We start from the raw sequence: 19,127 nt of genomic DNA on the forward strand, positions 1-19,127 counted from the left end.
CCGACACGCGCGCGGTTCCAGGATCACGCACCACCGGTACCCCCCGCGCGCCGGCCGCGTTTCCCGCCGAGCTCCACCCCCCCTCCCCGCCCCGCGTTGGGCCAGTCCCGCGGCACGCGGCCCGTTGTTATGACGACACGGCCGTAAAGCCGCCATCTTGGCGGTGCGGCTCGTTGCGACATGGAGGCCGCGATGGCAACGAGCGCGGGGCCGGCGGGGCTTACGGCAGGCGCGGCAGAGGAGCGGGAGGCGGCGGCGGCGGCGGGCTCCGGGGCTGCCGGGACCCCCGCGGCACCCGCCGCCTTCCTCAGCCTCCCGGCGCCCTTCAGCGAGGAAGGTACCGGCCGCGGGGCGGGCGGTGCCGCCGCGACAGGGCCCCGGCCGGAGCCGAGGGGAAAAGCGGGGTCCGGGGCGGGGAGGGGGGAGCGGTGGGGCCCGGCCCAGTGGAACCGACCCCTGCGGTGCTCGGCGCGGAGCGGGCCCTGCCCGTGGCTCTGTCAGCGGGGTCGGGCAGGCGGCTGGTGCCCCTCTGCGTGGGCTGTGAGAGAGGCCCCGGGCCCCGGTGGGGGGATCGCCCCGTTCCCCGCCAGGAACCGGCTCGGAAACACCCGCCAGCCCCGGCCCCCCCCCTGCCCCCGGTGCGGGAACTCACCGCCACATGGGCACAGGGGTTTTCCATGCGATTTTCCTAAGCCATGCCCGAATTGTCCCTCGCAGATGAAGATGACGTGCACAAGTGCGGGCGCTGCCAGGCCGAGTTCACCTCCCTGGAAGAGTTCGTGCAGCACAAGCTGCAGAAGGTCTGTCAGAGGGTCCCCGAGGCTCTGCCTGCGGTGCCGCCGGGCCTCGGCCAGGACGTGCAGAAGGTGACAGCAGGCTTGTCAAGCTGTGGCTGTTGGGTTGGAGGGCAGAGAACAGCAGACAGGAGCTTTTAAAGGTCATAAAACTCTTCTGCTAAAGCGTTGTCTGTCACAGCAGGTCGTTCCTTCTGTTGAGGAGTCGATAACTGTTGCTCATATAGTGGTTGAAGCATCTTCAATAGCAGAGGAAATCAGCAACGCCTCTGCTATAGTAGGTGAGTTTTGGGGTGCCTGGCTCTGTGCCCCAGGTGGGGCAGGAGCTTGTTCCCCTCTCCAGTGTGCTCTGGAGCGTGATCTGTGTGTGGTCGGGCACATGGTGCCTCCGTGTTGCTGCAGGACTTGGGACTGAGGGTGTGAGAGGCGTCCCTCGGCCAGCTCTGCAATTGACCCTGCAATAATACAAAATAGAGTTAAAACTCTGTTCCAGAAGTGGCCATTTTAATATTTATGCTGCAATAGAATCATAGAATCAACCAGGCTGGAAAAGACCTTTAAGAACAAGTCCAACCGTTGCCCACCACTGCCAAGGCCACCACTAACCCACGGCACTGAGGCCTTGGCTACACGGTGTGTGAACCCTTGCAGGGACGGTGACTCCAGCCCTGCCCTGGGCAGCCTGTTCCAATGCCTGAGCACCCTCTGGGGAAGGAATTGTTCCTCAGTTCCATCTAAGCCTCCCCTGGTGCAGCTTGAGGCCGTTTCCTCTTGTCCCATCCCTTGTTCCTTGGGAGCAGAGACCAGCCCCCTCCTGGCTCCATCCTCCTGTCAGGCAGTTGCAGAGAGCGATAAGGTCCCCCCTGAGCCTTCTCTTCTCCAGACTAAACCCCCCCAGGTCCCTCAGCCGTTCCTCATCACACTTGTGCTCCAGGCCCTGCACCAGCTCCGGTGCCCTGCTCTGGCCCCGCTCCAGCATCTAAAGTAACTAGGGAGAACTGTGCTGAGAGCCGTGTTCAGGCTTTAGGTACCTGTTCCTCCTCCTGCTGCATGAAATGCTGGAACAGTAAATTGATGTAGTTGGGTAAAGCTCTTCTGCGAAGGACATAACTGTCGTCCTACCCTCTTCCCAGGTAGTGGGCACATCAAAGAAGTCATTGTTGCAGGAGACCACGTTTTTGAAAACCCAAATGGTCACACGGATGGGGAAGTCCCAGAAGAGGCAGGCAACCCTGACGACCCGGAGCAGGATATCTCCACGGAACTGATAAAGGTTAAGCTGCTGGTTAACAAAGAAGGGAGATATGTGTGTGAATTATGCCAGAAGACATTTAAAACAGTAAGTACCACCTCTATGTTTGGGTTAGTGAGTTAGTTAGGCTAGATGTTAACTAAGATATCTCAAGACTCAGTAACATTGTGCTGTTCTAGAGCACGCGATGCTTCCAAAAGGGAAGTCCTGCTTTCTGAAGGAGCACTGCTGTTTTTTACAGCTGAAATGTAAACTACTTAACCACTAAAATCCTTAACCTTAGCTCCGAGAAGCTGTGGCTGCCCCATCTCTGGCAGTGTTCAAGGCCAGGTTGGACACAGGGGCTTGGAACTGGAGGAGCTTTAGGGTCCTTTTCAGCACAAACCAGGCTGGGATTCTATGACCTGAAACATCTTTTACCATGAAATTCTTTCCCCAGGCCAGCATCCTCAAAGCTCACATGATCACCCACAGCAGCAGGAAGGACTATGAATGCAAACTCTGTGGAACTTCCTTTAGGACAAAAGGGTCTCTGATCCGACACCATCGGCGTCACACTGGTAAGAGCTCTGCCGAGTAAGAGCCCCTCGTTGCTGGGGTGTGCTCTGTGTGTGGGGAGCCACGTTACCCTCCACTGGAATTTACTGCTGCTTTCCTGCTGCTGAGCTGAGCCCGTTGAGCTCCACAGCGCTGGGCTGCTGGGAGGCAACACAAGGGATAAGCACAGGGCTGGCTGTAGGAAGCTGAAGGGGTTCTTCACGCTGGCAGTGGTTACCTTAATACTCGTTTGGATTCCTGTTGTTTCCAGATGAAAGACCTTACAAATGCAAGAAATGTGGGAAGAGCTTCCGGGAATCGGGAGCTTTGACTCGGCACCTCAAATCTCTGACACCCTGCACTGAAAAGATTCGCTTCAACATGAACAAAGAAATAGTGGTCAATAAAGAGGATCTGCCAACAGGTCAGTGCTGCTGCCAGCACCTGCCTCGTGCCTGGGAAAACTCAGCATATAAATTAAACCCATTTCTGTGGTATTCAGTTTCTAATCTTATACAGGAAAAAGTAATTTACAGAACTAAAGTACTAACCTGAAGCTCTGTAGCCAGGCAGTGACCGCGAAGTGTTTGATGCTCTGGAACAGAGATGGTTTTAGCAGGCACCTTGCGTTCTAAGGCCCGTTTTCTGCTGGGCACAGCAGGCTGGGGAGGGTGGCAGCACACCCGGGACTCACTGTGCTGCTTCTCTTGCAGGATCCTCTAGTTCAAACCCAGACACTGTTTCCTCAATAGCGAGTGAGTCCATCGAGAGCTCACCCGTCATTCACCTGGTGACAGATGCAAAAGGCAACGTGCTTCATGAAGTCCACGTCCAAATGCAGGAGCTTCCTGTTGTAGATGCAAAATCCCTGGACCAAGATGTGAGTGTATTTTCTCTTAAAGGCCCTTCATGTGCTGTGTGCAGAGAAGTATTTTAAAGTATTTCACCTCACCAACAGAATTCTTGTAGGTGCTGGGAATAAATGCGTGTGGTGGGAGTAAATAGTTAATGATGAGCTGCTTTTTCAATTGAGAATGTAAAGGCTGAGTCTGGCTGAGGTAGCAGCACGTGTGTAGCATGCAGGGGGATGAGTAGGGTTCACCACCGTGTGCTGGATGATACCTTCTGTATAAGAAGGGTGTTTTTGTTGACTGTTCCCTGCTATGAGGCACTGTGGTAAGAGCAAAGGCTTATCATCCCTCAGACTGTATGTCTTCAGAGCACAGATTCACCTCCTCTTCCTCCCCAGTCCAAGACCATTCCTTTGCTGACCTTTCAGCCCTGTACCACAGCACTAGATGCCTTTGAATGGCTCTAAAGAGAGGGCTGAGGGTGTATTTGCTGTACCAGTTACCAGACTGTTCCTTCCTCCAGCAGTCACATCCTGAGGAGCTGCCATGTGAGGGGGAAGCGACAAGTGAGAACCTGCTGAGGGAGGCCATGAGGAACTCGGGTATCGTGATAGAGCGAGTCGCTGTGGAGGAGATGCAGAAGGCAGACACAGAGCCTGCCGTGGCTGCTGCACCAGGGCTGCAGAATGAAGTGGTGGAAGCAGAAGAGGAGCCATGTGGGGAGCAGTGTGTTGAAGTAGAACAAGCAGAGTCTGTATGTTTGTATTCCGTAAATAGATTCCTTGTTTAATGTTCCTTGCCTGCACTTGGTTGTGGACAGCACTGTTAGCATGTTACCCCCAGTGCATCTCTCCCTGTGCCCTGGGATTTGGGTCAGATTTTACAGTTAAACATATTTCACATATGCTTTAAGTGTACTGTTAGTACACAGAGGTGTTCTCTCTCTCCTGTTAGCAATACAGATCTCTTCCTGGTCAAAGCTGGAGTATCTAACTGGGAATTTGGATAGCAATACTTACTATACACACCAGTACAAAAATACTTACGTTGTACCATTTTCTTTCCAATAGACAGATGCAGAAAGAACAAATGGGTACAAAAGTTACGTTTGCCCTCACTGTAACGAAGCCTTCAGTGAAGCTACTTCCCTTGAAACACACATGAAAGGTCATTTAGGTAAAGTTCTACTGCTCATGCTAAAAGTGTCTCAAATGTGATGTGTCTCACATAGCACAGCTTGCTTTGTTTCAACTCCCTTGCCTTTACGTGGCCTTAGCCATGCAAAATCAACTGACTGAAATCAAACAATCAGTGACACGCTAATACAAAAAGGTTGATTTGGGTGAGCTCTAGAATAAAGGGTGAAAGAAATACCTTACAAAATACCTCCAACTTTCACATTTTGGGCTGCACTGCATCCTTGCAAGCGGAATCTGATGAAGAGGCCAATAAAAGCATGAGGCAGAAGAGGTCAATAAGCTGGACCTGCTGCTTGAAAGGCATCAAGGGCCATGAAAGCAACATTAGAGCAGAATTCACTTACGAATGAGACAAAGCCATTAAACAGCTGAAAATATGATTTCCGCCCTTCTCCTGGTTCATGTTTTTGGCAAGAATTCTGCTGCAGCATGTAGTAGATACTTGCTCCTGCGGGTTGTCCTGTACCAACCACGTGTCCTCTCTTTCTCTCTAGATTACAAGCCTTTCAAGTGTGAGGAGTGTGGCAAAGAGTTCACCAAGGGTTACTTGCTAAAGAAGCACCAAGAGGTGCACGTGAACGAGCGGCGTTTCCGCTGTGGAGAGTGTGGGAAGCTCTACAAGACCATTGCACATGTGAAGGGGCATCGACGAGTGCACTCTGATGAGAGGCCCTATTCCTGCCCCAAGTGTGGCAAGCGGTACAAGACAAAGGTGAGCTCCCTCACTGCAGCCTGCCCTCCAGGTTTCCCTTTCCAGAGCCAGGGTATGGGAGAAGTTAGGAGGCTTTGCTCCTGAAAGAACAGAGGCCACTTGCCTCTTAATGAGCTGAAGCTCCAGAAGGAGGCTTTTTAGCTAGGAAAAGAGGGATACTCATAGAATCATAGAATGGTTTGGGTGGGAAGGGAACCTAAAGATCATCCAGTTCCAATGCTCTGCCGTGGGCAGGGACACCTTCCACTTACGGTCTTAATAAAACCTTCACATCTGTGAAGAAACTGTCTGGAAAGCTTTATGTAATGACAGTAAACCCAAGTTTTTATCATGTCTTACACAAGAAGAAGTCCTCAAAGACGTTGACTTTCACCCTGGAAGCTAAAATACTGCTTGTTCCAGTTCGCAATTCCCTTTAGCTCCCTTCTCCCGCTCCTCTCTCTGGTACAGAATGCCCAGCAGGTCCATTTCCGTACACACCTGGAGGACAAGCCCTACGTGTGCCAGTTCTGCAGCCGCGGCTTCCGGGAGAAGGGCTCGCTGGTGCGCCACATCCGCCACCACACCGGAGAGAAGCCTTTCAAGTGCTACCGGTGTGGGAGAGGCTTTGCAGAGCACGGCACCCTCAACAGGCACCTCAAAACCAAAGGTGAGGTGGCAGAGCTTGGCTGCGGTGGCTGGGAGTGCAGGGTGGTCTCGGCTTGGGTTATACAAGCTGCTTTTTGGCTGAGCCGTGATGGTTTCTTGGAGTGAATCTAATGACTGGCATCCAAGGCTGTTTATCTGCATCCCAGTTGCATCAGGAGATGCATGGTGGGTTTTTTTCATCTCTATTAATTACTATTTCTATTGTGATCTTTCTGACCAAAAATCAGCTGAACAAACAGCTGTAAATCAGTTCTAATACAAAATCTAGATCATCTAAATAAAGATAACCAAAACAAGACTTGCATCAAGCCTCTAACTGCAGGAGTGCTGTAGGTTCTCTGCTCCAAACTCTGGCCTAAGTGGTCTCTGCAGTGTCACCACTGCCCTAAGTAGGGAGGACAGAGCCTGCACCCTACCAGAGCCTACCCCAAGCTCTGAAGGGGCTATGGTCCAAGGCTATACACAAAGAGGGAGAAAATGAACGTTTCCACAAAGTAATGCCAGGGAGAGCTCGATTCCTGTGTTGGGGAAGAGGTGACCTGTAAGAACACAAAGTGGGGATGTTCCGTAAGGAAAATGACTTTGAGTTCTCATAGATAATCTTGTTTGATCAGATTAGTTCCTTCTGTGTAAGCAGAAAAGATACGTGACTTAAAATATACCAAAAGTCTTACTGTGTGTTCTTCACACTCAGCTTTTGAGATCCAGTATGGATTTACATCTGAACTGAGCCGTGTGTCTTTTGGCACTGCACTGGCCAGTGGCTCTGCTCCAGTCTCAGTCCTGTTTGGTGTCCCTTGGCTGGTCTCAGTGGGACGAGAGCCTGGCAGCTGGTGACTTGTCAGTGGCATCCCGTTACAGGTCCTCGTTTGTGCTGCACAGCATTTTCCATGGAGGACCTGGAGATAACCTGGAAATGACCATCTCCTGTATTTGAGATGGTTATGAAAAGTGATGTTCTTCTGGCATTCAGGTGGCTGCCTCCTTGGTTTGAAGGAGGTGGAGGAAGTGATGGTGTCTGAGGAGAGCCAGTCTGCTGACAACTTGGCTGCCACGGTCATCTCTGAAGATCCTCACACGGTGCTGGTGGAGTTCTCTTCAGTGGTGGCAGACACTCAGGAGTACATCATCGAGGTGAGAAGTGGGCAATGCCTTTGCATGCTCACCTCAGCATGGTGTTTTTTCCCTAAAACTGCAGTTGTGCATGATGTTCCTCACCTAGGCTCTTGGGAGAAGGTAAAATAGGATGTAGCCAATGCATGACCCTAGGAATAAGTAGGATTAATGAATTTTGTTCAGAAGGAGAGCACCTGGAGCCTACTTCACCCCCTTCCCAAGTCCTGCCTGTAATGTAGGCAGGAAGATGAGAATGCAGGAAGACAGCAGTTCATCAGAAGGCTGAGACAGAACTTCTGACCATACCAGATTTTATGTCCTCACTAACTTGGCTTCACCTTTCCCTCAACTTTTACCTACTATTTCCCCCATTCCTATTTTACTTAAAGAAATAATTTAGCAGAGAAATAATCTCTGTTGTTTTTAACTGGCTGTGGCTGCCAGAAGCAATGAATTCTGCATTTTGCTTTCTCCCCCCTCGTGACAAAGAGCCGGTACTCATCAGTGCAGGATAACACAGTTCATTTACTGAGTCCCTTTAGTGCTGCCACAGTTCTTCTCCAATAGGAGAAGAATCTGCCACTTGGCCGAGTCCTGCTGAGAGAGGATGTTCTCTTCTGGTTATTTGTGAGCACTGAGTTACTTTTAAGTAGCTCTTGATAATGGGATTTGGAGGTAATTTCAAGGAGGAGTTGCCTTTAGAGGAGCTACTGCAGCACGGGGGGGAACAGAAAGACTCTTGTAAAAGATCTTAGTGTTTAATATCTTGGTAATAAAAGATTTTTTGGTAATAATCTAAAAAGGGAATCATTATATTTTGTTTTTCAAGACTGCTACTGAAGACATGGAGACCAGTGAAGCTACTGAAATCATAGAGGGAACAAGACATGAGGTAAAGCAGCCACATGAAGCCTTATTTTGGGGACTTGCTGTAGATGAAATGAATTGCTTTTGGTGTCCTGAAAGTCATGTTCAGTAAACCCAACCTCAGATAATCAATTTACTGACCTCTGTAGGTTTGCACACATGCTGCACAGGCAGAGGCTGGCTGGGCTCCTGGGTTGGGTTCAGTCAGTTCAAACGTCCTATGTCCTGGTGTGCCTTGTTCAGAGTCTTCTGTAAATAGGCTGGCATCTGAGGGGTGCTGGAGAGGGACTTTTCATCTGGGACTGTAGTGATAGGACAAGGGGTGAAGGGTTTAAACTGAAACGGGAAGTTCAGGTTACACAGAAGGAAGAAGTTGTCCATACTTGTAACAGAGAACACCACACCGAGACATAACGTGTCCTCTTTTCTCTTCACGTAGGTCGACAGCCACATTATGAAGGTCGTGCAGCAAATAGTGAATCAAGCAAACTCTGGTCACCAGATCATTGTGCAGAACGTCACCGTGGCAGAGAACTCTGAAGTAACCACTGATGCTGCAGACACCATCACCATCGCCACCCCCGAGAGCCTCACGGAGCAGGTGGCCATGACCCTGGCTTCTGCCATCGGAGAGGGAGCAGTGCTGACCACGGAGGGGGGCATCGAGACAGAAGAGGCGACGGTGACCATGGTGGCATCTGAGGACATTGAAATAATGGAACACGCAGGAGAGTTTGTGATTGCCTCGCAGGAGGCCGAGGTGGAAGTCCAGACTGTGATTGTGTGATGGGCAGCACGCAGCCTGTGACAGAGGCTAATGTAAAACTTGCTGGGTTTCTCAGTTTGGGAGGTTGAGCAGTCCTGTTTTTGCCATTCCCATTGTTCCGAGAGCAAGGGAGGGAATGCTTCTATAGGTAAATGACTTAACAGGAGGGTACAGCCCTCCTGTTTAAAAAGGAAGTTCAGTAGTTAAAATCCTCTGCGTGGTTGTACTGGGGAAGTGACCGATGCACTAGAGTTGATAGGCTCAGTATTCTGTACAGCTGCCTCAAATAAAAGAAGATTCTTTGCCAAGCATTGACCTCTGACCACAGGACAGTGGTGTTCTGGTGTTTAAAAGCATTCAGATAGTGAAACTAAGATGTAGGGTCTCATAAGAGACTACTTAAACCATATGCATTTAAAGCAAACCAAGGAAACCAAACCTAAGGAGTTCTGGTGCGTGTTCACCACCACTCAGAAACTTTCATGCCTTTAACCTCACTCCTTCAGGCCTGCTAAGGCATGGTACTGCAGTATCTTCATTTTATATCCTGGACAAGTAGCCTTATGTACTGGTCTATGAAAGAATGTATCATTGTACCCTTGCAGTGCCAGGCAGGCTGCTCTGAGAGGGGCCTGGTGGCATGTAAAGCCATATTGTATAGGATATTTTCTTTTTTTTAAACCATGTATGGGTTTTTAATTGCATATTGTACAGCTCCAGCATGTAAATAAACACATTTTTAAAAATAAAGTTATTTAAAGTTCTTACTAGACTTGGCCAGTTTCTGCTCTGTTGTCACTCAAACAGGGGGATGTCTGGAAAGAGAAAGGGGGCACTTGACGTCGTGCCTGAGAAACCCTCATCGCTGGGTGACTCAAACACAGTTTTCCCCCAAACAAGCCTCCAAAAGCAGCCAGTACATGTGTGCTTTGGAGCTTTTCACATGATCCTCAGGTGAGGGATGTCAGGGGCCACTTGCACAGCTCTAAGTTAACTTTTGTCTTCTGCTATTAAGGCCAAGGGTTTTCTGAGGGACAGCCATGAAGCGCGTTCCAGTGTTCACCTACAGAATCCCGGTACAGAGTGTTTTGGGTTGGAAGGGACCTTAAAGCTCATCCAGTTCCAACCCCTGCCACGGGCAGGGACACCTTCCACTAGAGCAGGTTGCTCCAAGCCCCTGTGTCCAACCTGGCCTTGAACACTGCCAGGGATGGGGCAGCCACAGCTTCTCTGGGCACCCTGTGCCAGCGCCTCACCAACCACCTCACTTGTAATAGTTTCCTGTCTAAATTCAAGGTGCTCCATCCTAACACAGATCTGTGGTAGAGCATGGTTTCTGCAAGTTCAGATTCTGCCAGCAATCATGAGGTCTTTCAGCTAAATCCATGCAACCTGTTCTCCATATTGTTAACAGAAATGGGTTAATCATTTGCGGAACAAAGATACTCACAAAAAGATGAAGCTTCCTCACAGTTCACAGCAGCTCTTTGTTAGCTCTTCCCTTGCAAGTGTGCACAGAGATAAAGATTGACTTCAGTAAGATGGAGCCAACTTGTCTCTCCGAACCAGCCAATTCACTACTGGTCCCTCTAACAAGGAAACAAGAGGACTAAGATAACCTCAGAGATCTCACCCAGGGAAGTATCTTAAATAGTGCTCTGCTGAGGCATTGTCAACCAGAGCACTGCAGTCTGCTCTGAGTTACTGTTTTCCTGCAGGGCAGAAGAAAAAGGTGAATGATTGACAAAGCAATGCCACTTCCACATGTGTGACACTGCTCTACTCCTGCAGTGTCTCCCGCAGGAAGGAAGACCTACTTAAGATGGACTAAAAAAACTGAGGAACTCAGTTTGCTTATTATACAATGGTATATATTATGCAGCATACAAAACCAACCATAAGAAACCCAGTTCCTTATGTATGTGTTCTTTAGCTGATCCTAATCCTTCTGCATTGTGATTGTGTCTGAAAAGACTAACAAGGCCACTGCCATAGCTGGTACAATGTCAGTGTCACAGACAGACTGGTCAGCTTTATGCAAACAGTTTCCAATCACTTCATTGAAATACAGTCACCTTTTTACAAAAGCTGTGTGGGGCATCAGACCTCATTGCTGGAATAAAGTCTTACAAACAGCTTAAAAATGCACATACAAACACTGGTATCTTCATGTTTTCTTCTTGCTCTCCAGCACTGCAGGAGGCTTAAAGATTTCCATCAAATTCCTCCAGACTCCCTTAGAATAAATGTTCTTGTAGACAGCTTGTCTGTCATGAGGCTGCAGTGTTGGATGGTGGCAACACCCATGTCTTCTGGATTTATACCATTCATTGGAAGTTTGGTTGGTTAAGGCCAAATAGAGATTGAAACAGCAGTACGCACCCAGAACCAGGGTGAGGAGAATAACAAAGCCAAGCATGAAGACAATCCTAGGGAAAGTCAAGAAAAGGTGCTGCAAAGAAAGAAAATAACAACTCAGTTACAAAGATGGAGCATTAAATCCCATGGAGGGATGTGACTGCTCAACATGCAGCTGCAAAGCACATCTGGGCACACAGGGAACTCTGAAGCCCCAGGAAGGAGGTCACAGCCCTATCCTCTGTCAGCTCCTGGACTGAATCCTTGAGTAGAGCATGTAGATTCCCAAAGCCTGGCTAATAACATGTGGGAGTATTTTCTCCATGCATCTATCTTTCAATGTTGTATTTCATAATGGAGTTCTGCTTGTTGGGTTTTTTAATTAAGAAAGTCATTAATGCAGATCATCTGAAAACAAACTGTCAAATGAAGGGGCCACAATCTGGTGCGACTTCAGGTTTTGCTGACATGATGCAGTTTAAGCAGCTCTTTTCTGAGTTAAATTCCAATCCTGGGGAGTGGGAATGGTACTGCTCAAACATGAGCAAATGCTCCCTCACCAAGATCCCTTTATAAGAGTCCAAGGCTGGAATATCTGTTGTCCAGGATGAGGAAAAGTGAAAGCATTTGCTACTTGTCGCCTCACTGCCATACTACAAAAGGGGTGAGGGGTTTGAAAAGCAAATGGCTCAAGTGCTAGAGACACTCAAAGTCAACCTTTGTTTGTATGTAGGAGAAAACATTCAAGTATCTCAGTTCCAGGGTAGTAGAATCCTGCTTGAACATCTCCATGAAGGTATCTCAAGGATTTTCAACTGTTTCCTAAATGTTACTGCAGTAGATGGTCACTGGAATGTGCAATCACTCCTTATGAACCAGATCTGCTGAGTGAAAGCAGCCTGGAGACCAAAAATCTAAAGAACAGGAGACTGGAATGAAGTGCTGTGAGAAAAATCCTGTACTGTTACAGTATTCTGCAATGGCAGTGTTCTACACTGCATTAGCTGTGTGAAGGTGGTAAAACCCTGCATCTGGCCACATCTGCCTGTGAGAAGAGGAGGATTTACAAGATTCCTGACAGCAAAGACTGAGCTAAACCTTTGTATCTAAACTAATAACCCAGACAGCATAAACTCACCTGAACGAGGAAGAGAATGTCAACAGCACGCTCCTGCCCTTGGTCATCAATGTAACTCCCATGCATCATGCCTGAGAGCAGCACCACTTGGATGAGGAATGCTGCTGAGATGGCTGCAGTGGTTGCTGCCATGGCAGTCAGTGTGAAGAGGTAAAGGAAGAAGTACTTGGTGTTGGAGGCACCAATGCAGTTGTTGACCCACACACAGTGGTGATCAAACCGATGCACGCACATACTGCAGACACCTGGGGAGGAGGGAGCCACAGGACAGGTCAGTTGCTTGGGTTTTAAATAATCAATTTGATTTTTACACAGTTTAGGATAGTTTTTCATCTGACAAAATCCAAGAATTATGGTCATGATTTTAAGCAAACACAGTCATTTCAATTGTGTATCATAAAACCCCCCAATACTAAGCCCAAAGCTGTGTATCTCATTTCCTCTTTCATTCCCCAAGACTGCAGCTCACAGACTTTTGCTTCTCTGACAGCACTGCCCAGCAAAGCACAGGAAAGGCAGACACTGTAGCTCTGGAGAGCTAATTTGGGGAGGTACCACTGGTTTGCTTATCAAGGAAGTTCAGATTCTTACTGCAATGTTTTGACCTGGCTGGCTTCTCCAAGTCACACGTAGGACACACGACGCCCTTCTGAAATAACACACCATCATATGCATAAATCTTAACCAAAGATGCATGATTTGATTTACTTATTATACCTGTGAAAGAAACAAGAGAAATAGTAAGTAATGGTGTTTGCAGCCTTTTTTAGGTTCCATTTTCAAATGGCTACAGCTCCCAGTCAGCAGGAGCTTACCAGGATTGGCCCGGGAGCAGAGGATGAAGCTGCCCACGTTCCCAGCCAGCAGCAGGTAGGGCAGAAGGAGGATGAGGAGGTGAAACTGCAGCTCCCAGCAGTACACAAACACTTCCCATGTGTATTCCACATACACTGCAGCTTGCAAGACAACATGCAGGACAACAAACAAACAGCTTCTGTAACAGCAAGGGGACAGTCTATTCAATACACAGGATCCTGATTAACAGGTCAGCTACACTCAGAGGTAACAGCAGAGACTTTTCAAACACAAGGAGACACCTCTTTCAAGTTTTCAGGCCAGCGTGGATTGCATATTAATAGTGTGTTCTCCACCCAATGCCTTCCCTTCTCTTACACACTCCTTGCAATACACCAGTTAAACTCACTTCCATTACTGGCATGTCCTTTGGACTTTTTTCCCCCCCATCAGAGAAGCACAAAGTCTCACAATCATTCGGTGCTGACGAAACATGCCACAGCAACAGGGCACAAAGCATTCTGCCAGAAGACATTTGCTGTGTGCTGCTCTGCAAGCAAAGAAAACCCCAGTGAAAGCTGAGCTTAAAACCCCTGTAATAACATAAGCAGCTGTTAGGAAACGAGCGTGGCAGGAGTTAGCAAGGGCCAGCACTGGTGCCAGGCTGCAGCTTCTGCGAGGCACGCTGCACAACGCTTGGCACACAGCTTTGTTTGGGATGCATCACACTGAGAACAACTTCCAGCAGCCCGGCAAAGAGATGCCAAGATAAGCCACACGTTAGGAGAGCAACGCTCACTTACTACAGTTCTCTGCACTACACATCAGTTTGCTGGGCTTGTATTATGAGTTTTAAATAACTAGTGATGTGTACTTTACTACAGGGGGAAGCCTGTTGCAGACAAGCTCTCTTCTACTGCTTTCTCCTCATCATTTCATGTGCAGCCCAGCAGGATCTGTGAAGTCTCCTCTCAGCTGCAGGGCTACAAGAAGATGCCCCCAACTTTGGCAGCTGTGAAGCTTCCTCTTGAGCCACTCAGACATCCAAACTGCTGGACTGGGAGTAATGGGATTTTAGGGAGAGGATGGGGGTTGCACCTCTGTCTAGAGGCTGTTGTACTTCTTGCACTGATGCAGTCTCTCACTAGTGTGACCAACATCTGTTACACTGGAAACCCCTGAGCCACAGCATCTTTATCTGTCAAATATTTCAGGGTACCATCTTCTAAACAATAAGCAAGGAACAAACAGACAACAGCATGGCAAACCTTAAAGGGAATCTGTAATCCCTGACAAGCATCCCTAACAAAGAGAGAGTATCTAGGGAAAATCCTGAAAGCTCTGATGGGGGCAGGAGGTCACAACAGGAACCAGAAATACAGTAAAAAGTAATGTCAAAAGCATCAAGAAGTGCAATACCTTGTGTGGAAGAGCCTGTGAAGCACCCTCTGTGCCACTCTCTGGAGCTGTGCAGGGATCACAGATGACAATACCTGAAGCAAATGAAAACACTGTTGTTACCTGCATTGCACAATGTTTCTGCCTGTGGAAAGGCCAACCAGAAACACAAGTCACCTAATCCCTCAGTTATGGACCTGTATCACCAGGGAGGGAGCTCATTTTCAGGGCTATGTGAGCTCCTAAGAATACAGCAGGAATGTTGCAGGGGTTTTCACCATGGGGGTGAGGTTCTGTGTTCTCGGGAGCCCACCAGGCACAAACGTATCTGGGTTAATGTGTGAAAGTTGTAAGGAGCTTATATTGGGTTATAGGCTGGTAACTGGTTAAGCAGGGGATAGAACTGAGCAATTCCCAATCCACAATATGCCTCACCAGGACATCTGACAGATGCAAGCACAGACAAGCAAAGGGATAAAGCCAGCTGTGCTCCAGAAGGAAAAAACCCCACAACCCAACCAAAATCCAACCAAAACCCAACCAAAACCCCCCCAAACCCCCAAATCTACAGTTCTTCAACTACAGCTACGACCCAGCCTGGTAACTCCATGTCTGACTAAGTGCTGCTTCAAACCAGCCAGCCACGATGAAGAAGGGCAGCGTCTGTGTTCATTCAGTGAGCTCCTCAGCAGCAGGCTGTGACTGCAGAGCTGTCTGACTCTGCTCTTCAGAGGATGGCAGATCTCTATAGCAACACGCTGCCCCGTCAGCGGTGCAGGAATTAGAGCAGCTGAGCCTATTTCTAGCCGACATGGAAAGAAAATATGCAGCGAGAGCTTCTTGTCTCGGATGTGAAAGACCAGAAGGCAAAAAGCATATGCAGAGACGAGGAGATGCTAAATATTTTTCTTTTAACTGGTATGCCTCTAGCAGCAGTTCAAGCGACAAGTCTTGCTTAAAAGATGAGGCTGTGTTCTGCACTAGGAAACACAGAACTAGACAGGAGAGCAGCCTGCATGAAACTGCAAGATACTGTCTGTGTGCCAGTACAGCGTAACATTGCATTCAACACCCATCATCCCCCCACATACAGCACAGCAACCCCCTGTATTTCAGCCACTGCTTACACCAGAGCAAGAGGCTCTTACAAACACCGTTGGTGCCTGCAGGGATGATGGAAGTAGGAGAGTATGAGAAGAGTTGTACTGCAAATACAACCACCTCGCACAACCGAACCGCTGGCAGCAAGGAAAGCAGAGCAGGGCTGAAAGCTGACTTGCACAGAGCCAGGAAGCACTGTGCTCTGCGTGAGTTATTGCCTTCATCTCCCTCACAATGAATATCTGAAAGGATCTTACAGAAGTACAGTCAAACAACTTAAACTTCCAGGCTTATACCCTCATCAGTTACAGTCAGATATCAATTTAAAATACAGTGTCTAAAGGCTCAGGATTACCTTTATGTATTTCATGTGTACAAGTATCGATTCCAGTTCTCCAGACAGTGACTTTACATCTCAGCAGCATTGTAACTGCTGACTGTTACAAGTTTCATAGAGGCTGCTATTAACACTTCTCTGCACAGTGATCTATGTGTCTAAAAGCAACATAAAGCCAGGTTGGACACAGGGGCTTGGAGCAACCTGCTCTAGTGGAAGGTGTCGCTGCGTGTAGCAGGGGGTTGGAACTGGATGAGCTCTAAGGCCCCTTCCAACTCAAACCAGTCTGGGATTCTACGATCAAAAGCATAATACTAATAATAAACCCAAAGTCTGGTTAGAGTCATGTAAACAGCATTAAATATTATTTATAATTTAAATAATAATTCTCTTATCCTTTCCCTTCCAAGAATATCACCCCTTTTTCTTCCCCCTCTTCATTCAGACACAGTCCAACAGACAGAAAAATATGCTTGTGCCTCAACAATTCATTCCCAGCTTTTGCTATAAAATGCCAATTCTTAATCCTCTTTCACAGCTCTTCATTCCCCCCTCTTTCTTAGGAACAGCAGCCTGCAGCATTATTACAGCCTCACATTAAAGAGCTTCCCCTAAAACATTTGCCACCAGTTGTAATTCTCTCCCTATTTTAAACCTCAAACTTCCTCCCACCTTCTTCCTCTTAATGACAGCAGCAAACACCACGAAACTCCAAATACTCGGGGCCTCACTGGTATTTAATGTCTCAAAGCTGACGTGTTACAGTGTCACTGAACACCACACTTTGAGCACCATGACAAGCCCCATCTGTGCCACCACCCTCAGCACCGCAGCAGCCATGAGACACAAATGGGCTTTTCCTACCTGCTTGGGCTGGATTTCACCAGCTGGAAGGAAGCGTGGTTCCATTTCCAATCCCAATTACTTGAGAGCAGTTGTCAAAATAGGATGTGAGATACAGCACATCTATATTAGGGTGCTGAGGCGCTGGCACAGGGTGCCCAGAGAAGCTGTGGCTGCCCCATCCCTGGCAGTGCTCAAGGCCAGGTTGGACACAGGGGCTTGGAGCAACCTGCTCTAGTGGAAGGTGTCCCTGCCATTGGAACTGGATGAGCTTTAAGGTTGCTTCCAACCCAAACCATTCCATGATTCCATCACCACTACATATTAGTGTGTTTATGGAGGAGAGAGGCAGTATTTGCACTAATTCTCACAGAGATAAGCAGCACCCGCACTGATTCCAGCCCAGGGAGCCAGGGCTGCAGAGGACCATGGCCCTGAGCGCTGGGTTCTTTACCTGGCTCACGGCGCCGGCGCTCCCAGCGAGGAAGCTCTGCCTCCTGCCCGCGCAGAGCCACAGCAGCGCCATGGCGGAGAGCACGAAGCACGAGTACGCCAGGAAGAGGCTCAGGAAGTCCATCCCGCGCCCTGCAACGCAACACAAGCCCGTCGTTAGCGCCGCTGGGCCCGGCCGCGCCTCACCGAGGAGCCGGACACCTGCAGACCCGACACCGAGCCCCGCGGGGTGTCCGGTCGCCACCGCCGGGGGTCACAGCACCGGCGGTTGTCCCCCCGCCCGGCAGGGGGCGCGCACACCGCCAACCCGCCCGCGGAGGCCGGCTAATCGATCGCCGAGCCCGCCTGCCCGCTCGGGGAGGCACAGCGGCGTGAGTGCCGGGCCCGGTAGCGGCCCCGCCGCCCGGAGGGGCCGTTCCGGGGCCGAGGGGAGCCGGGCGGCGGCGGCAGGACGGGGCTGCCGCTGGGCCGCGCACCGGGACGGGAGAAGCCACCGGTCGCCTCCCGGGGCCGCTGGGCAGCGCCACGTGTGCCGGGCGCCGTCCTCCGTCCGCAGCCGAGGCGAAGGGTAAAGCGGTAGCAATAAACGTTAAATCGCTGTTATAAACCCCATGTGCGGTCCCGGGCAGCTCCTTACCGTGCGAGCGGAGCGGGGGTGCGCCGTTCCCTGCCGTTCCCGTGGGGTCCGTGCAGCACCGGGGATGGCGATTCCGTGTGTCATTCCTTAGGGATCGGCAGGAATTTGGTGTCTTTGGTGAATATCTGGATCCTTTGGTCTCCCGCAGCAGCTCCGAGCGTTGGGTCCCATTGAAACAGAGCCTCCACTCGCACCATCCCGTCCCGTGTGCTGCAGGGCAGGAGCGCGGGGTGTGGGGGTGACTCTGCCCCGGTGCGCGCAGCGGTCTCACGGATACCCGTGTGCTGAAGCGGCAGGAGGGGACAGCCCTGCCCCGGTTCCCTGCGCGGGGGCTGTCAACTGAAACCGCCGCAGCCGGTGCCCTCCGCGGCCGATTGGGTTACGGTGCCCGGGTAGAGTTTGCCATAGAAACTGGGCCGGTCGCTGCCGCCGGGAAACAGAGCCAAGAGCCACGGCCGGAACTGCTGTGATGGTTTCACCTGCTCCAGGGTTCCCGCTGGCTGGATCCCGGGCACCACAGGTAAGCCCCGAGGGGTGCTCGGGATGCTTGGGCTCCAAGAGCAAACTAATTGGCTTGGTTGAGGCACAGCATCAGATGAGGCTGAGTTCCAAGGAGGGGACCTTGTTTTCCCTGCTAAGTTCTTCCCCGTCAGTGCACTAAACCAGAACCTAAGAGAGAGAAATGCACTCAAAATATTGCCAGGGCACAGGGATCCTGGAGCGCAGCCCAAGGTGCTTTGCTCCTGATAGAGGCCGTAGTGAAAAAGCCATTTGCTCCCTACTGATACACCAGCATTCCTGCAGCGCTCTAGGCACAACGGTAGGTTTGGTTGGGATGTTGGATATAGCCTGGCAAGTTTGGCAGTGTAGAAGGGGTCTTGCGATGCGGGGATAGCGTCAGCACAGACACAAAGAGGTTGGTTTGTCTGCAGGCAGACAGGCAGGGTTTGGGTGCTGGAGCCTGCTGTGAGTGCCACCACACAGGGCTCCATCACCAGCACTGCCGAGGGGCTCCATCCATGGTCTTCAAACAGCCAGAAGATAACTTTGGTATCAGTTGCTTCACTTGCTCACAAACACTGCAGGTCTGCCCGCCTGTTTGGGCAGTGGGTAGTGAAGAAGATGCCCTGATGACGAGCAGGAGGTGTGTTTCTGTGTCAACACGGGAGGGCAGTGCACGCTGCCCCCAATGCCTGCCCGAGCATCTCGGCTGCTGAGGAGGAGATCTGTGTTTGTGGAGAGCCCCTGAGCATCACCAACAGCAGGGCTGGGAGGAGAGGAGGAGAAGGGGGTCTCCAAGTCCCTCGCAGCAGTGACATGTATGA

At 50.1% G+C, this 19,127-nt stretch overlaps 2 protein-coding genes and 1 long non-coding RNA gene across 11 annotated transcripts; 2 read left to right on the forward strand and 1 right to left on the reverse strand.

The window, feature by feature from the left end:
- The first annotated feature begins 73 nt into the window (after positions 1-73).
- Positions 74-9,512, forward strand: E4F1 (E4F transcription factor 1). 6 transcript variants are annotated; one of them, XM_030481988.1, is made up of 14 exons: positions 74-337; positions 718-866; positions 961-1,075; positions 1,928-2,133; positions 2,486-2,606; positions 2,855-3,007; positions 3,297-3,463; positions 3,961-4,188; positions 4,505-4,610; positions 5,128-5,345; positions 5,796-5,994; positions 6,967-7,127; positions 7,939-8,001; positions 8,416-9,512. In XM_030481988.1, exons 1-14 carry the CDS (start codon positions 181-183, stop codon positions 8,761-8,763), a joined length of 2,391 nt encoding a protein of 796 aa, XP_030337848.1. In that variant the 5' UTR covers positions 74-180; the 3' UTR covers positions 8,764-9,512. The 6 variants fall into 6 exon arrangements, with proteins under 6 accessions (XP_030337848.1, XP_030337851.1, XP_030337847.1 ...); XM_030481987.1 differs by having other exon boundaries at positions 75-337; positions 3,958-4,188; XM_030481989.1 differs by having other exon boundaries at positions 75-337; positions 976-1,075; positions 3,958-4,188.
- A 1,079-nt stretch (positions 9,513-10,591) lies between these two features.
- ZDHHC4 (zinc finger DHHC-type palmitoyltransferase 4) lies at positions 10,592-18,140 on the reverse strand. Of its 4 annotated transcripts, none has more exons than XM_030481993.1 (7): positions 17,803-18,140; positions 17,167-17,297; positions 14,453-14,526; positions 13,054-13,232; positions 12,830-12,955; positions 12,239-12,483; positions 10,592-11,194 (listed from the first exon to the last, which is right to left on the reverse strand). In XM_030481993.1, the coding sequence occupies exons 2-7, from the start codon at positions 17,287-17,289 to the stop codon at positions 10,910-10,912; spliced, it is 1,032 nt and encodes a 343-aa protein (XP_030337853.1). In that variant the 5' UTR covers positions 17,290-17,297; positions 17,803-18,140; the 3' UTR covers positions 10,592-10,909. The 4 variants fall into 4 exon arrangements, 3 of the variants coding, with proteins under 3 accessions (XP_030337853.1, XP_030337854.1, XP_030337855.1); XM_030481994.1 differs by lacking the exon at positions 17,803-18,140 and adding an exon at positions 15,091-15,094 and having other exon boundaries at positions 14,453-14,522; positions 17,167-17,742; XM_030481995.1 differs by lacking the exons at positions 17,167-17,297; positions 17,803-18,140 and adding an exon at positions 15,066-15,605.
- LOC115606310 lies at positions 12,431-15,667 on the forward strand. Its single transcript, XR_003990879.1, has 3 exons — positions 12,431-12,509; positions 13,009-13,108; positions 15,601-15,667. It is a non-coding gene; the product is annotated as an uncharacterized LOC115606310 (long non-coding RNA).
- Positions 18,141-19,127: the final 987 nt, after the last annotated feature.

The sequence above is a fragment of the Strigops habroptila genome, chromosome 4 (genome assembly GCF_004027225.2).
Source record: "Strigops habroptila isolate Jane chromosome 4, bStrHab1.2.pri, whole genome shotgun sequence".
In the NCBI taxonomy this organism is placed as follows: Eukaryota; Metazoa; Chordata; class Aves; order Psittaciformes; family Psittacidae; genus Strigops; species Strigops habroptila.

Bases quoted from the DNA above. Each gene is read 5' to 3' on its own strand.
- E4F1 (XM_030481987.1), top strand. From the start codon at position 181: ATGGAGGCCGCGATGGCAACGAGCGCGGGGCCGGCGGGGCTTACGGCA. The intron at 5,995-6,966 runs GTGAGGTGGCAG...TCTGGCATTCAG, and splicing joins CAGGCACCTCAAAACCAAAG to GTGGCTGCCTCCTTGGTTTG. The intron at 8,002-8,415 runs GTAAAGCAGCCA...CTCTTCACGTAG, and splicing joins TAGAGGGAACAAGACATGAG to GTCGACAGCCACATTATGAA.
- ZDHHC4 (XM_030481993.1), bottom strand. From the start codon at position 17,289: ATGGACTTCCTGAGCCTCTTCCTGGCGTACTCGTGCTTCGTGCTCTCC. The intron at 14,527-17,166 runs GTAAAGAACCCA...CATTTGCTTCAG, and splicing joins GCGCCGGCGCCGTGAGCCAG to GTATTGTCATCTGTGATCCC. The intron at 11,195-12,238 runs GTGAGTTTATGC...CTTTCTTTGCAG, and splicing joins ACATTCTCTTCCTCGTTCAG to CACCTTTTCTTGACTTTCCC.